This window comes from Phocoena sinus, chromosome 2, assembly GCF_008692025.1.
Source record: "Phocoena sinus isolate mPhoSin1 chromosome 2, mPhoSin1.pri, whole genome shotgun sequence".
In the NCBI taxonomy this organism is placed as follows: Eukaryota; Metazoa; Chordata; class Mammalia; order Artiodactyla; family Phocoenidae; genus Phocoena; species Phocoena sinus.
In genome coordinates, this window is record NC_045764.1 from 64,044,639 (window position 1) to 64,062,189 (window position 17,551).

The 17,551-nt window shown below is 45.6% G+C and overlaps 1 protein-coding gene across 2 annotated transcripts in view; it reads right to left on the minus strand.

Moving 5' to 3' along the window:
• The window catches only part of THSD4 (thrombospondin type 1 domain containing 4), a 589,447-nt gene that overhangs the window by 14,397 nt on the left and 557,499 nt on the right, over window positions 1-17,551 (minus strand). For both annotated transcript variants that reach the window (XM_032623848.1, XM_032623849.1), the window contains 5 exons: window positions 13,140-13,415; window positions 6,581-6,710; window positions 5,421-5,625; window positions 4,661-4,834; window positions 2,852-3,025 (listed from right to left, as the gene is read on the minus strand). In XM_032623848.1, the coding sequence (XP_032479739.1) occupies window positions 2,852-3,025; window positions 4,661-4,834; window positions 5,421-5,625; window positions 6,581-6,710; window positions 13,140-13,415 (959 nt within the window). The remainder of the gene's footprint in view (window positions 1-2,851; window positions 3,026-4,660; window positions 4,835-5,420; window positions 5,626-6,580; window positions 6,711-13,139; window positions 13,416-17,551) is intronic.

The window sequence follows — 17,551 nt, forward strand, 5'->3', positions numbered from 1 at the left end:
ATGTCTAACTCTGATATCGACTTGGGTAGCATTGGAAGTACTTGAATTCTTTCTTTTCTGAATGTTTAAATATTTTACACTTTGTATTATAAAAATATTAAGGAAATTTGAGAAGAAAACACTTGCCCATGTTGTTTATATAAAAAACTATACTTTGAAGCGGTTGAGATAGGGTTCATATACTTTCATATTCTGTTTTTCACTTGCCTTTATATTATATGTATTTTCCACATCTTCCTAATTATCATTGCTCTTGTTACGTATCTTAATGAGTTACGATATTGCTCTTGTTACGTATCTTAATGAGTTACGATATACGATATACCATACCATTGCTCTTGTTACGTATCTTAATGAGTTACGATATACCATAATATCCCTAACCATCATGCTATCATGAACATCTTTTTTTTCTCCTGCTAATTCTTTCCTTGAAATGAATCCCCAGGAGCGGGGTGACTGGGGGAAGGTAAATGAACATTCTTATGGTTCTTGACTTTTATTGCCAAACTGCTTTCCAAAGGGGTTGTGTTGATTTACAAGGACAAGGCAGTCCATTTCTTTTCAGGGTCTGTTTTTAAAGCTACTTAAAAGAAATAAAATTCTATATGGAGCCAGAGGTCCAGATAATGTGTAAATCCTGATCATCAGCCAGAAAGTCTTTGGAGAACCAGCCAGCCCCGGGAGCCAAATACTAAATGGCCCAAGAACTCAAAATACCGATAGTAATCATAACGGGGCAAAGAGGGAATGATTTTAGGGGGTTCATGTTCAATTCTGGAACCCTAAGGAAAAATTAATATCAATTAAGTTACTTTATTGAGGCATTTGGTATTATTGGTTCTTCATAATGAACAAACTTAACTTTTTCTGTTTCTGCTTCGTTCCCCCAGCTTTGTTGAGATATAATTGACAAATAAAATTGTAATATATTGAAAGTATGCAGGTGATGATATGGTATACATGTGCATTGCGAAAGGATTCTTGCAGTCAAGTTAACACATCCATCACTTAGCATATTTACCTTTTTTGTGTGTATACGTGACAACACTTAAGTTCTACTCGCTTAGTAAATTTCAGTATACAATACAGTATTATCTACTAGAGTCACCATGTTATACATTAGATCCCCAGAACTTATTCATCTTATAACTGAAAGTTTGAACCCTTTACCAACCTCTTCTTATATCCCCCACCCCCAGCCCCTGGCAACCATCATTCAACTCTGTTTTCCTGAGTTTGACTTTTTTTTCAGATCTCACATATAGTGATACCATGCAGTATTTGCCTTTCTGTGTCTGGTTTATTTCACTTAGCATAATGCCCCCCAAGTCCATCCATGTTGTTGCTAATGGCAGGATGTCCTTCCTTTTTAAAGGCTGAATAATATTCCATGATAAACAAATACCACATTTTCTTTATCCATTCATCTGTCGACAGACACTTAGATTATTTCCATACCTTGGCTATTGTGAACAATACCAAGAACATGGCAGGGGGCTGGGCAGTGCAGATATCTCTCCCAGATAATGATTTTCTTTCCTTTGTATATATACCCAGAAGTGGGACTGCTGGATCATATCTATTTCTGCTTTTGACACTCAAATACAGACAAAACTGACTTTATTAACAATAATAGCACTAGAAGCTACAATTTATTGTGTGTTTATTGTATGTCAGGCACTGCACTACATACTTTGTACACATTACTTCATTTCCTCTAAAAATAACCTCATAATGTGCTTCATTATTGGCATTTTGTAGACAAGGAAACCATGCTGGAACATAAGCTTCCTGAGGGCAGGGATATTGGTTTTGCTCAATGATGTATCCTAAGGGCTTAGAGAGAAGAGCACATAGTAGGTGCTCAATAACTACTGGGTTTTTTTTTTTTTTTTGAGACATCACCAATATCTGTTAAAATGGCAAAAAAGAAACAAAAACAAAAACAACTCAGATAACACCATGATCTGATGATACAGAGGAACTAGAACTTTTAGACATTACTCACAGGAATACAAAAGGGTACAGCCACTCTGGAAGAGCTTGGAGCTCTGTATTAAATTAAAAAACCATTTACTACACAACTCAGCAATTCCACTCCTAGGCATTGACCCAGGTGAAATGAAAACTTATGCATCCATAAAAAACTGTACATGAAAGTTAAAATGGCTTTATTCAAAATCACCAGACACTGAAGTGTCCCTCAACTTGGGAATCAACAAGTGTAGTACGCCCATACAATGGAGCACTACTCAGCCACAAACAGAATGAACTATTGATATATGGAACAATATGAATAAATCTCAAATGCACGTGTATTACATATAAGCAAAAGGAAGCTGACTCAAAAGGCTACATACTGTTATATAGAGTACTACGAAATTTTGGAAAATGCAAAATTATGAGGACAGAAACAGATGAGTGGATGCCAGGTGCCAGGTTTGAAGGAAAAAGTTGACCACAAAGGCACGGAGAATTTTGGTGGGCAATGGGACTGTTCTATATCTTGATCGTGGTGGTAGTAACACGACAGTAATGTTTGTCAATAACGATAGAACTATATACTAGTTATGGGTTGAACTGTGTCCCCCAAGAGTTGATATGTTTAAATCCTAACCTCCGTACCTCAGCATCTGATCTTATTTGGAGAGAGGGTCTTCACAAATTAATCAAGAATAACTACTGTTGACCGAATGAGGCTCCAAAAGCATAAGTAGCTTCTTCAGGGTCATGGGTAGCACAGCTGGGGTTCAAACCCACCCGGCACCCCCGGGATACACCGAGCCCTATTCCCTGACCCGGAAACAGGTCAGGGGACGGACAGACACGCCCGGTTCCGGCCACTCACCTGACTCCAGCTTCCCGCAAACCACTCCACCTCGCCCGTGCAGGGCCCGTTGTCACACGGGGTGGCCTCCACTGGCCGGTTGTTCCCGCAGCCCTCCAGCGGCAGGCTGCTGACGTGGTTGGTCATGCACACCACCGAGCGTGTCCGCACTCCAGCCCCACACTCTGCCGAGCACTGTGAGACAGCAAGGGGCGCCTTAGAGGGGAGGCCTCCCCGCAGGTTCTGAAGCCACTCTCAAAGGATGCGAACGACACCGCGTTTCCCTACCACCTCTTTCCCCTGGAAACCTCTGACCACTTCTCAGGCATGCTTTCCTCCATGACGGGATATCAGTATGGCACCCTGGCCTAGATTTGCAGGGACAGTCTTCTTTCCAAATAGCCTGTCCCACGGCTGTGATGAACACACTTACGCTTGTCAGACTACTGTTTTGGCTTTCGATTTCGAAAATCTATCCAGCAGCAGAATAGTGAGAGCGCGAAAACTCAGGCACACCGTCTGCCTGCTAGTAGCTGAGTCTGGACTGGTCTGGGAAAGGACGGCTGAAGTCTGTCACAAGACATTGCTGCCTGATACTAAGGCAGATGGCTCCAGTCCCCGAGGGCCACAGCTATGGGAGTATTGGGAGGTGGCCTGATATAAAGGGAGAGCTGGGCCTGGGAACTGGACACATCAGTGTTGATATCCCTGCTATCTGTGTGACCCGTGCTCACCTGGACAGCTGGTACAGGGACACATTCCCGGCAGGATGACTCAGAGTCTGCAAGGTTTCCAGGGATTTGTAGGCACATTACAGCTTGGAAGCACCCTGAGGGATTCTGCTAAGGGAAATGGTGCAGACCTGGCCTAATTGGGAGGGAGGCACTAAGGACAGAGGCAGCCACTAATGTCTCCATCCCAGTTAAACCTCCAAGGTCTTCTGAAGAATCCAGAAACCCAGAAACTGTTCATCTGATGTGCAGTCCAGCTGCACTGGTAAGAATATGCCTACTGCCAGCCAATCAACATCTTCCACAAGAAAAGGCGGGCAAAACTCCTTATCTCCTTCCCCGCCCGCTCCTTCACCCCAGCGTACATCCTCGAATTTTGCTTAGTATTTTTCCCTAACATTTTTTTAAAAATTATGGTAAAATACGCATAACATAAAATTTACCATATTAATCATTTTTTAAGAGTACAAGTCAGTGGCATTAAGTACATTCACATTGTTGTGTGACCATCACCACCATCCATCTCCAGAATCCCTCTCTCTTCTGATATAACTCTTACTTTTGTCTTTGATAGATGAATTCAATTTCTTAATGGCTTCCCTTGTACACAGGTAACTGGTGGGCTAATGATGAACTATATACGCCTTGGAGTTCATCCTTGACACCTGACACCAGGGACCCTGAGGCGGCTGCGCTACTGGGGAGGGGAATGGTTTTGAGTCTGTAAGAAGCAGGGAAGGGGGCCTGTCATTTGCTGAGTGCCTGTTCTAGGCCAGGCACGCCCAAGATGTAGGAAAGGTGTGATGTAATCCCTCGTTTTATTTAGAACTTCATTATTTAATATTCGTGTGATGTGCTAAGGAAAATTAAATGAATTCTTTCATACCCACGTCTGGATCTTGGAGGCCCTCAGTCTTCATAGAAGGATAGAAAGCCTACAGTAGTTCACCTCTGGGTTTTTCCCCAAAGTCAGAAATCACCTTTGGGATTCCATGCTAGCGATTCGTCTCTGTGTGGTTTGGGGCACGTCGTGAGGCACGGCTCCTGCCCATCAGACCAGCAGCCTTGGTCCCACCCGCCCGCCGTCCGGCACGCTCACCCTCTCGCTCCACTCCGTCAGGAACCAGCTCTTGGCGCAGGGTCCCATGTCGCAGTTCTCAATGTCATTGGGCCGGAGTTTCATGTTGCATTCCTCGTCATCGACCACGTCCCCGATGTTGCTCACACACTTCACATCGCGGGTCCTCTGCCCCACTCCGCAGGGCACCGAGCACTAAAACACAGCAAGCGCACATCAGCGCACCGGGCAGTGCCAGCTCTGAGGGTCCCTCTGGTCAAGGTGCCCTCGTCCTCGTTACCCGCCACCTGAGCAGAGGACGGGGTGGGGCGAGAGCCCTGGGTTGCCGGGTCCCCTGTCGAGCAATGCTACCTGGGAAGGATCCCAGCCTGAAAACATCACATGCCTTCTCTCTAAGATCTGCTTGGATGTCTCGCCTACTTTGATCCTCTGGGTCTCAGTTTTGCCATCTGTAAAATGGGAGAGCACGACTGGAAGGAGGAGTTGGCTCTAGCAGCCTTTGTCAGCCTTCACTCCACCGTGACACAGGAGAGAGAGGACACGTGTGTGCACACGGCTCCCATGGGCTCACCCTGAAAGTTGGCCCTTAAGTCTATCAGGATGATAGGATGGCCCTATCGGCACATCTTATGGTTTGCAGAATAGTCCTTCCAGAACCCCACAGGACAGGTCATCCCGGAGAATCCAGGGTTCTCCCACGTCAGGTCTTGGAGGGGGGATGCAGGAGGGTGGCGGTAGGTCTTGGAGGGGGAGCTCCAGAGCAGGCTGGCCTGCTGCGTACCGAGGTCCAGTCCGTCCGGATCTGCCACTCGCTGCAGATCTTGAGCTGGCAGGTGCTGGTGGTCTCAGGCTTCTCCAGGTGCTGGCAGCGGTAGGGCTGCACCGTCAGGCTGCGGTTGGCATACACCTGGCGACACAGAACCTGGCGGTGCTGCATGCCCAGGCCACAGGTTTTGCTGCACTCAGACCACTCCCCGATGTCCCAGCTAGCTCAGGAACGAGAGATCGAGAGGGACCAGTCACTTCAGTCAACAGGAAGAGAGCACCTTACACAGAAGTTGGCCAAGCCAACTGACAAAGAAGCATCAGAATTGTTACGGGTGATCCCCAGCCCAGAGCAGTGCCTGGCAGTCTGCCTAAGGCCGTCTGATTCCATAAAGAATGTGGCTCTGTTCCATATTCTCTTTACCAGTGATTAGGGCCCAGATTCCGTAAAATTATAGAAAACCAAGAAGGTACAAAAGATTTTTATCTAGTCAGAAAAATACCTCCAAAGATGAGTTTTATTACCCTGTAGAACATTAACCCATTTTGGAACTAACTTAGAAATCTTCTTCCAACCTTTGTTATTTTTCATGAACTATTTACACATCAGTTTCACATATTCTCCTCTGTTACCCTGCTTTGTCATTTCCTTAAATAAGACATCGGCACATGGGCCCTATGTCTTCGGATGAGAATTATGTTCTTATTAGTTTGGGAATTATGTTTTGACCCCTTTTAGGGCTTTCCCTCCTTGTTCTTCTAAAAGTGTCCTATTTATTATTCAATAACTAAACCAAGACCTCTCCTGAGACACTCCCCAAGCAGATGTATTTGTGACTTACATTAGTCTCTCTCTGTACACAGCTCGCCTGAGCACTGACTGCACTGGATTGTAACTCTTTGCTTCCCTCTTTGTTTTCCTTGCCAGCTAAAACCCAATTTCTCCAGTTCACCAAAGTCTTTCTGGGAGTGTGCTGAGCAGTTAAAGGCTGTGAGCTCCTGTGTGAATCCTGAAAGCCAGGTGCACTTGCTAAACAGATTGCATTTTATGCATAGACTATGTCTCCTGTTTCTAAATCAGATGTAGGCTGATTTAAAAATTAGATTACATCTACTACTAGGGTCCTATGCACAAGCAACTAGAAGTGAGCTGAAAACAGGCAGAGGCCCTCTTACAAGGCTGGGCAAGGGAAGATGTTGCAGGGTTCCTCCTCCGGGGTCGGCTTCATGCTCGAGTCACAGTAGCTCTCAGGAACCTCTTCGTGAGTGTTTCTGTTCACACAGCGAAAAATAGGGTACTGCGATCCTGCAGGGACAAGGAGAACACACTCTAATGCTGGGCTATGAATGCAGATGGTGCAGAGGTCCGGATGCTGATGAAGAAAAGCCTCAGAAACAGAACGATTCACACACACACACTCCTCCATTCCTGAGTTTACACGCATCTCCTGCACAAGGGCTTTCCTAGGCACTGTCCGGGGCAAAGAAGAGCAGGAATAGTTCCTGCCCTCAAAGGCCTTATAATCTATTTGTGGACATGGTTTGAACATGTTCAGAGGCAGATAAAAACAATTCCCCTAACAGTTCAAGACAACAAGAAAGATCGATAGGTAGGGGAATGATTATAAAATGAACACAAATAACTTCTTGAAGGTTTTCCGCAGACATGAAAGAGAGAGGGTTTTGCAGAGAGAGGGTTGGTTTTGGATAGCTGTGCACACGTGTGTCTTGGAGGGGAGCTCTGTCCAGGCCGCGGAACTGGAACAAAAGTGCATGGCAAACCGGCCTGCAAGAGCCAGGTATGTTGAAGCAACAGTCAGGTTGGGGCAGAGAAGTAAGAAGATTCAAGAGAGGCTAGAAAAGCAGCTGGCTTCGCCTTTGTAAATCATTTTACACATTCCCCCAGTAAAGGACTGATCCAGTGGAATTTTGGTTATTTGAGTATATGTCTGCCTCCTACGAGATGGTGAGTTTCTAGGGGACAGGACTGGTGCTTGCTCAACCCTGTAACCCAGTACAGCAGCGGAGTAAGTGCTCCATAAAAGTTTGTTGAGTGAATATTTATCAGAGGTCTAACATTTGTTTTTGTTACTTTGCTAAAAAAAAAATACTGACTGCCTAAGTTTTTTTTGTATGTTTTAAATGCACAGCCTCATGTTTCATACTTAATAAGGCATAATCTATTTTGGAGAAAAAGTCAAAGTTTGTTCAGTGAAATTTCTAGCTCTCAACTGGAAAAAACAAAACCAAAACTGATTCAATTCGGCCTGCCTCTCTCTCTCTCTGCTATCCCCTGGTGGCAGCACTGAAGTATTACTACTGAGTGTTTACAAAGAACAGTAACTGGGGGAAGGCGCAACCCGAGCGTCTGGAGAGTAAGATGCTTTTTCATAAATGACTGTGCACCCACTCCACCCACCCCTGGCCCCAGTCTAGGCCAGTAGCTGGGTCCTGCTGGGCAGAACACTGGCATTTAGCCTACAGCTTTGTCTCAGCTCTGTTGCTAATTGGCCAGGCATTTAGAGTTTCTCAACTTCAACTTGCTATAATTTTAATTTTAACTAGAGGGATAACTTTGAATGTGTCTCTAAATATTTCAGCAGCCACGAAGTGTTCCAATGCTTCTTTAAGCTGATTTTGTGGGACACACCGAGCCAGAAGGTAGTTCTTGTAAAAAACATGACAGTTTGTATGACAGTTTTGAATCAGAAACAATTGTTTGTTTAAACTACTATGGGCATAAACATTTACAATGCAGCTATAACTTGAGACCATTATTTTAAAATAATGTTCCAATTAAGCATAATTATTAGCTGAGTAAAAAGCAGTACTATGCATAGCACAGGGAGATCAGCTCGGTGCTTTGTGACCACCTAGAGGGGTGGGATAGGGAGGGTGGGAGGGAGACGCAAGAGGGAGGAGATACGGGGATGTATGTATATGTATAGCTGAGTCACTTTGTTATACAGCAGAAACCAACACACCATTGTAAAACAATTATACTCCAATAAAGATGTTAAAAAAAAAAGCAGTACTGGCTATAAAATTAATAGGAAGCAAAAACCTTTGTGGAATTAAATTTTGTCCGGTAACATATCTGCTTCCATTAAGAAGAGATTTTTAATGAAATTCAACAAACATTAAGGACATTGTGCTGAGTTACAAAGATGAATAAGATTCAGTTCACAGCTTGCAGGATACTCATTGGGATGCAGCTAATAAGGGCTTAAGTAAAAATTTTATTATTCAGCCCATCCCTTTCCCATCAGACCATGTGGGTTTAACTTTTCTACTTACACATTTGTGGACTAGAAGGCAAAAGTAACTACCCCAACTGCTTGGCACTAATGAGGGGGGAATTGAGTATCTTTAGCTGAAAGGATACAAGTTACCCTAGGAATGCTCTGTGCCTTGGAAAGATGGGTCCTGTTTGGGGCTGTGTGCACTTTGGCCACTGCCTGCCTTCCCCCTGGTCCAGTTCCAGCGTTTAGCCAAGGACACAAACTCAGAGGTACTCTTTCTGTCTCCGATGGTGGGAAAACACTAGATCTATAGTTCTTGACTCCAATGACCAAAAAGGTTTCTTTCTCTGGGTCAGTTTATATTTCTGCAGAAAGGGAGACTATCCCTCAGAATGGTACCTGGCCACCTCTTCACTGTCCAAGCATGCCACACAATTAGCCCTCTAAGTGCTAGCCAGCAAGAATGGGGTGGGGAGGTCAGGTGCTGGCTGGGCTTCAGGTAGCAGGAACAATCTGGGATCAGTTTGGTTGGGCTGTACGTTCAATGTGTTGATCTAAACAGAAGTATGTTAACGTTGGAGGGGGGACTGTACCACAGGTAATCAGTGGACATTAAATGAGGTAAGTCAGTGAATTCAGGGGACCGTGTAGAGGTCAGTGAGGCATTGTGGAGAGATGGACAAAATAAGAAGAAAGAAAAAATTAAATAACTCTAGTCTTGGAATGTAAGGGATCAATTGGGCCAAGCCAGGAGTTTGACCAGATAAACAGAGGTCCGGGCAGTGACTGGACAGAGTATGGGCCTCTCTTCTACACCAGTGACAGGGCTCCCCCCTGTGATCATGCTATCATGATGCTGGAATTTTAATCTGAGAGGCACAGAAATGTGTGGTCTGGTGAGTGTTGCCAGGAAGGACTGGAGGAGAGTTTGGGAGAGGGTTTGTGTGGGGAAAATGATGAGATCACGAGGCAAGTGGACTTGGGTTGTGCAGAAAAGAGATGGACAGCCCTGGCAGGCTCAGGATTTCTTGGTCACGGCATACTTGTCACTACCACTGACAACCATGAGATGAGCTAAATGTTTTGTGCATCCACACTGCCTCCCTGCCCTGACATCTCTGAGGCCATTGCTGGCTGGGAGCAAACCTTAGAGGGAGCAAAGGGGTCCCTCCACCATGCCTGGTACAGAACAGACACAGACTGTTGAATGACCACCTGGATGAGTCCAGTGAACACAAGGCTGGGTGAGCAGCACGCAGGGTGCGTGGCAAACAGCACATGCTCTTGTCCTTGTCCCACTGTGTCCACAATGCAATGCCTTATGGTCTCCAGACAGGCCTACATCTCATCCTACTGGAAAGACTGGGCCAGGCTGTCTTTAAAGACATGAAATGGAGGAGACTCTTCTACACATGCCACCCTTGATATCAAACCACATGACAACAATCTTTATCCTTTCACCTAGTTTTCACCTAGTTCTGAGTGTATCTGTTTTCACCTGATCTCACTTAGTTCTGAGTGTATCTGTTTCAGTTAGCAGGTATCACACCACTACCTAAATGGTAGATTATTTCAGCACTATCAAAATACTTTTTGGGGGCTTCCCTGGTGGCGCAGTGGTTGGGAGTCCGCCTGCTGATTCAGGGGACACGGGTTCGTGCCCCGGTCCGGGAAGATCCCACATGCCGCGGAGCGGCTGGGCCCGTGAGCCATGGCCGCTGAGCCTGCGCGTCCGGAGCCTGTGCTCTGCAACGGGAGAGGCCACAGCAGTGAGAGGCCCGCGTACCGGAAAAAAAACAAAAACAAAAACCTTTTGATCTTGGGCTCCTATGTCAAGCACATTTCATTTCACACTGCTTATCTCTATGGCGTCATGGACAGATCCTCACTAAACTGATTTTGGCCTTAATGCATAATTATCTCTAGCTTTCTGCCTCTTTTAAGACACACTTAACAGGCATTTAACTTTCCCTCGTAAGGCTTATAAGAGAAGTTGGCACAATGACTCTCCAGTTCACATTCTCTGCGCAAGTATTAAGTATAAGTACGGTAAAACCTCCATAAATCAGCACTCCAGCTATGAAGCCATCATGGAACCAGCAAAGATTCCAGGCAGGAAGGGCTCCAGACCCCAAGAGGAACCAAAGACTTAAATTCGATTCTCAAAAGCCACTAAGTCAGTGCTCTTATGAAAAAGATAAAAGCGTTAAAGGTGGTTGTGAAAGATTTTTCCATGTGTTGATTATGCCATCGTTTCCAAGTTTTGTACTCTCAGACGCAAGTCTCTTGAAGAAAAGGAAAAAAAATTCGCCAAACCAATACGCTGGAGGTATGTTTCCCAGTTGCAGAAACTCCTCAGGGATACAGCCTCTGTTTCTATGGTAACCTGTCCTCGAAGAACAGGTGTTTTACAGTCACAAATAGCACTTTACTACAGGCAGGAGGCTATCACCATGTATATGAAGGAAATCACGGCTGCACGGTTATACATATACTTGCAATGAGGATCTAAGGCACCTGGAACAGAAAAGCAGCATCAATTTCCAACCCAGGTGCAGAACATCAGGTCAGGGGTTTCTGGACACCACATCCCACATCTATCTTGCCTTTGAGTGTTCAAGGACACAGGACCATGAGTCCACATCACAGTCCAGACTGATACTGACCCTTTTACACACAGCCAGGGTTTGCTTCAAGCCTATCACAACTCTGCTGCTTTATTTATTTATTTTTATAAATTTGTTTATTTCATTTTTGGCTGCGTTGGGTCTTCGTTGCTGCACGCAGGCTTTCTCTAGTTGCGGCGAGCAGGGGCTGCTCTTCGTTGTGGTGTGCAGGCTTCTCATTGCAGTGGCTTCTCTTGTTGTGGAGCACGGGCTCTAGGCGGGCGGGCTTCAGTAGTTGTGGCACGAGGGCTCTGTAGTTGTGGCTCGCGGGCTCTAGAGTGCAGGCTCAGTAGTTGTGGCGCTCGGGCTTAGTTGCTCCGTGGCATGGGGGATATTCCCAGACCAGGGCTCGAACCCATATCCCTTGCATTGGCAGGTGGATTCTTAACCACTGCGCCACCAGGGAAGTCCACAACCCTGCTTTATTTAAATTTCACCTAGACCCCCACCTTTCCCCCTAAATCCTATTACTGGATCTTTTCTTTCCATTGGAGAGATGCCCTATGCTCCCACTGGTGTGTGGTCCCCTTTGCTGCATAAACTGACTTTGTTAGGCTACAGCCTTGCTCCAGGTGTTCTGAGTTGATTGGTCTCAAGATAATGGGACAAATACAGGATTAAGAATTTACTGAGGAGGAAAAATGGAGTTGTGGAGTGTAAAAGCTAGCTAACTAACACTTCAAGCTCCCAAAGCATTCTTTTTTTCTGAAATCCTTAGATCTGAGAATGACTTTTTTTTTTTTTTTTTTTTTTTTTTTGTGGAAGGCGGGCCTCTCACTGTTGCGGCCTCTCCCATTGCGGAGCACAGGCTCCGGATGCGCAGGCTCAGCGGCCATGGCTCACGGGCCCAGCCGCTCCGCGGGATGTGGGATCCTCCCGGACCGGGGCATGAACGCGTGTCCCCTGCATCGGCAGGAGGACTCTCAACCACTGCGCCACCAGGGAAGCCCTGAGAATGACTTTTGAATGGCATTTGTGTAAGTGTCCACAACCTTGACTTGTACATCAGCTTGTAAATCTTGAACTAGGTGAGTGTATTCTCTGATTATTAATGAACACACTGTGCAGGAAAGGGTTAACTCAGCAGGCCTGGGTTGCTCAGACCCTGCATATTCCAAAGAGAGACCTGTATTCAGGACTGGTCCTTGACCAGGGCTGGAGATAACCTCAGAGCCCTTGGAATATTCTGCTGATAAGAGTTTTTCTATGCCAGAGATCTTGGGTTGCGCTCTGTCAGTTTGACAAGCTAGTTTATGCCAACAATGTGATTTCTGTGAACGCCTGTCTTTGCATGCTTGAGGCCTTAGGCCATGTTGTATTAGTTTGACCTCTGGGGTGCTAAAGGCTGAGTAGCTAATGTGGGAGCTACAGGCCTATGTGATTGAACCTCAATAAATCCCCTGGACACCAAAGCTGGAGTGAGCTTCTCTGACTGGCAATACTTGGCTCATATACAATATTGTTGAGAGAACCAAGTGCATCCCTGTGCCACTCTACTGGGAGGGGACACCTGGAGGCCGGCGCCTGGTGTGTCCTGGACTTTGTCACACGTGCTTTTCCCTTTGCTGATGCCAATCTGTAGCCTTTCACTGTTACAAATTGTAACCATGAGCACGGCAGGTTTTCTGAGTTTTCTAAGTCCTTCGGGTGGATCACCGAGCCTGAGGGTGGTCTTGGGGAACCCCCAACACAGCCTCACACTAACGAGCAATCTCACAGTCAGGCTCAAGGAGGGGAAGCTTTGCCATGTGCCTGGGGCCTACCTGCGTGTTCCCCACTCCTGCTCGGGGATCTGCAGAGACCCTCCTAGCCCGCACATGAGCTCACCTTTCCCGCAGGTTGTCGAGCACTCCGTTGTCCCCAGCTGTTTCCAGTTGTGATCCCGGCTCCGCCGTGGGGTCTGTGGTGCTGGTGGTACCACACTGTCCGGCCGGTGGGGAGAGAATCTATCAGGATGCCTGACCGGGAAGGTCTGTGCTGATTCCGAGGTGAATATTTCAGGTGCCCCGCCGTGCACGTCTGCCTTCTCTTCGTCCCCCTCTTTCCCTTCTCCCTCCTGCTGGTTCCCCCCTTCTGGTACCAGCTGGCCGTTGAAGGGCTCCCCTAGGAGATTCAAGTGCACACACCACAGAAGATGGGTTTGGACGGTGAGTTGTAAAGAGGCAATGGCTCCAACATTAGAAATTAGGCAGCATGAGATCATTTCTAATTCAGAGCACACATATTTAAAATAGGCAGATGTTAATTTCCCTAATATTAAAAACATTATTAAAATGAATAAGAAAAAGATGAACATCACAGTAGGGAAAGTGGGCAAGGGACAGGGAGAGGCAATTTCTTTTCTCATGAGAAGAAATACACACAGTCAAAAGTCACACAACGACACTCAACTTCCTTCCTAATTAAAGAACTACATGAGAAAGCAACTAACAACAGCAACTCTATTTACCTAACAATAAAGATGAGAAACTTTGGAAACCCTTAAATCCCTAAACCCCTCGCTGAAGGTGCAGGAAAACACGATTTTGCACACTGGGTGAGCCTGCAAATACACGCAAAGTTTTGGAGGGCGACTTGGCAATATCTCTCTAAATGTTAAATGCACATACCTTTTGACCTAGGGATTCAGTTTCCAGGACAACTGTCATACAAATATTCTCATTCTTTTATATAAAGTGGTATGTATAAGTATGGTTACTAATTTGAAACAGCAAAACAGTAAAGTGAACTTAAATGTCTACCAGTGGTAGTGGTTCAAATAAATTATACTACAACCAAGAATGAAATATTATGCTATTTTTTAAAAGAATGAAGCAAATACATGTTGTGACATGGAGATATGACCCATAGGTTGTTCAGTGAAAGAAAAAAGCATAGCAGCAATTCAGTTTGTATACACATACACAGATGTGGCCAGACACTTTTTGAGACACTAATTTTTTTTTTTTGGCCACATTGTGCAGCATGTGGGATCGTAGTTCCCTGACTGGGGATCTAACCCATGCTCCCTGCATTAGAAGCTCCGGACGCGCAGGCTCAGCGGCCATGGCTCACGGGCCCAGCCGCTCCGCGGCATGTGGGATCTTCCCGGACTGGGGCACGAACCCGTGTCCCCTGCATTGGCAGGCGGACTCCCAACCACTGAACCACCAGGGAAGCCCAGAAGAGCAGAGTTTTAACCACTGGACCACCAGGGAAGCCCTTGAGAGATTAATTTGTGTTTTGTTCTTTATCTCTGTTCCTCCTCCTCTCCTAGTCCAAGTGGCCAAGTTCTTAGATTTTCTTGTCTGAGATTTTTGCAGGAGTGAAAGTGAAAGGTGCAGGAAGTTAACAGCTCTTCCTTCCCACAAAGAAAGCCTGAGCTCTCAGTTAGGATAACAGGCCCCAGAGGGGCCAGCCCAGGGAAAGGAGGAGGGAAAAGTGGAGAGAGTGCTTTCTCAGAGACAGAGAGACAGAGAGAGAGAGATCTCCAAAGTGAGGAGTGGCAGGTGTTTGAGGTCTTGGGTTTCCTGAGCACCACAGACCTGCCAGACAGGTATCTTTCCTCTATCTGGGGTGTGTGTGGGAGCCCCCAGATTGACTGAGATTGAGTTATTCTACCAGTTTCAGAGAAGTTTCAAATTGAGGTTAGATTTATGTTGGCTTATGGAAAAGACTGGCATGTGATGTTCCTGGCACACTTAGATTGTAGACAAATGTTGAAACTGGCCACATACATGTTTGTATACGCATGGAAAGGGCTGGGTAGGGTCCCACCTAATTGTAAAGAGAGATTCCCTCTGGGAAGCTGGGAGAGGGCTGAGGTTGGGAATACTGCTTTTTAAAAAAATAGACATATATATATAATATAAAATGCATATATTAATTAGAGCAGTTTAGGTTCGCAGCAAAATCAAGTGGCAAGTCTAGAAAGTTCCCGTATCTCTCCTGCCCCACACATGCACAGCCTCCACCATCAACATCCCACACCAGAGTGGGATGAGCCTACACTGACACATCCTTATCATCCAATGTCCATAGTTTACATTAGGGTTCACTCTTGGTGTTGTACATTCTGTGGGTTTTGACGAACGTGTGACATCTATCGACCATTGTAGTATCACACAGAATAGTTTCACTGCCCGAAAATCCTCTGTGCTCTGCCTATTCATCCCTCCCTCCCCTCTAATCCCTGGTAACCACCGATCTGTTTAATGTCTCCATAGTTTTGTCTTTTCCAGAATACCGTACATACATACTTGGAATCATACAATATGGAGACTTTTCAGATTGGCTTCTTTCACTTAGTAATATGCAGTTAAGATTCCTACGTGTCCTTTCATGGCTTGATAGCTCATTTCTTTTTAACACTGGATAATATTCCAGTGCCTGGATATACCACAGTTCCTTTATCCAAACTTACCTACTGAAAGACATCTTGGATGCTTCTAAGTTTTGGCAGTTATGGAGCAGTTGCATTTTACTTTACGTATTTCCGTTTTGATTGAATAGTGTTCCAGCATTCATTAGTTTAATATAAAATAAGGAGGCAAATTCTAAGGTTACTGTAAAATGCAGTTAAAACCTAGAGCTTTCTCTTTCAGCAGCACTTTCTTATTTAGTTGGCTACTTATAATACTTCATGGTTTAAAATATTATATGCAAATTAAACTAATAGAATCAAGACCAGCATACTGATATACATGAAACTGTCCAAGATGTTATCAGATAAAACATTTAAAAATCTTTTATGTACCTTATATGTACTGGGCACTGTGCTAGGATGGACACCTAATTTATTCAATACCTTCCCCCTCCCAGATAAAACCTTCGAGTGTATTTTTTTCCCTCTCTGTTTTGTAGACTGTGAATGTGTTCAGAGAAGTTACTGACTTGCCTGAGGGTGCACAGCAAGAAAGTGGCAGAATTGAATTCAAGCTCTGGCCTCCTGACTCCACTGATACGGTGGATGAAGCCTGGTCCAGATTGCCTCTCCTCACCGACTTTTTACAGCTGACCCCTTCTGGCCTGCCCTGTCCCCGGCAGCTGATCCCAGAACCACATGCTACCCATTAGTTGAGACCCATTAGGCTTGTTATCGCTCATCATCGTCCCATATGATTTCAAATAGTCTGTCCAATTGTCCTTATAAATCAGCATCAGTAATCTCAATATTCCCCCATCTGAACTTGGTTTCTCAGACTGTATATTGCTCCTGGAAATGGCTTAAAAATTCTTTCAGGCTGAGTGTGCTGACTTGGAGTTCGGACAACACGTGCACCCCACGTGCCAGGTGGCTCCTCCCCGACCTGTAACAATCAGATAACCTGGTTATCCAATCGGCAGCCCAGAGAAGGATGTACGGCCAGGCCTCGCATCTGTCCCCTCACTTCCTAGGACAGGTGTTGGACCAGGTCACCTGTAGGCAGTGTAATAAGCACAGGGGCCAGTGATTCAGGCTGATCTGAGGTCATTGTGGGACCTGGGCAAGTAACTCAATCTCTCTAAGCTTCCATTCCTTACTCTTAAAATGGGGCTAAAAACAGTACCTCTCTCTGAGCACAGTTGTGAGAATTTGATGAGTTAGTCTATGTGAAGGGCCCAGCAGTGTCTGGCACATAGCGAGGACTCTGCGTGTGAGTGATTATTAGCGATTAGTATTAATATTTCTGCAGACCCTTCTGTCTGAAAGATGGAAAAGACAGTCTCCATTTGGGTGGTGGGCTCCATCACCATTCAGTAAAGAAATATCAGCGAGGGGCTGTGCTATACCCAGCGGAGGCAAGCAAAGCTGCTGGCTCTGTCAGCAGAGCCCACAGGGAAGAGGTGGATTGTTAGGTGTGAATTCATTTTTCTTTTCTTACAGGTGAAAGCTGTGTTAGCAGAAGCAGAAGGGAACCAAGAGAAAAGGCATGTGGTGGACAGAATAACGGCCCTCTGAAGATGCCTGTGTCCTAATATCTGGAACCTGGGATGTGTTATTTTATACTGCAAAAGGGATTTTGCAGATGTGATTAAGTTATCCTGGATTTTGAGATGGAGAGATTATCCTGAATTATCTGGCTGAGCTCAATGTAATCGGAAGGGTCCTTATAAGAAAGAGGCAGGAGGGCGACGGTCAGAGAAGGAGAGATGACAGAAGAAGAGGGTCAGAGGCAGAGAGAGATTTGAAGGTGCTATTCAGCTGACTTTGAAGACGGAGGAAGGGGCCATGAACCAAGAAACGCAGGTGGCCTCTGCTGAAAAAGGTAAGGAAACTG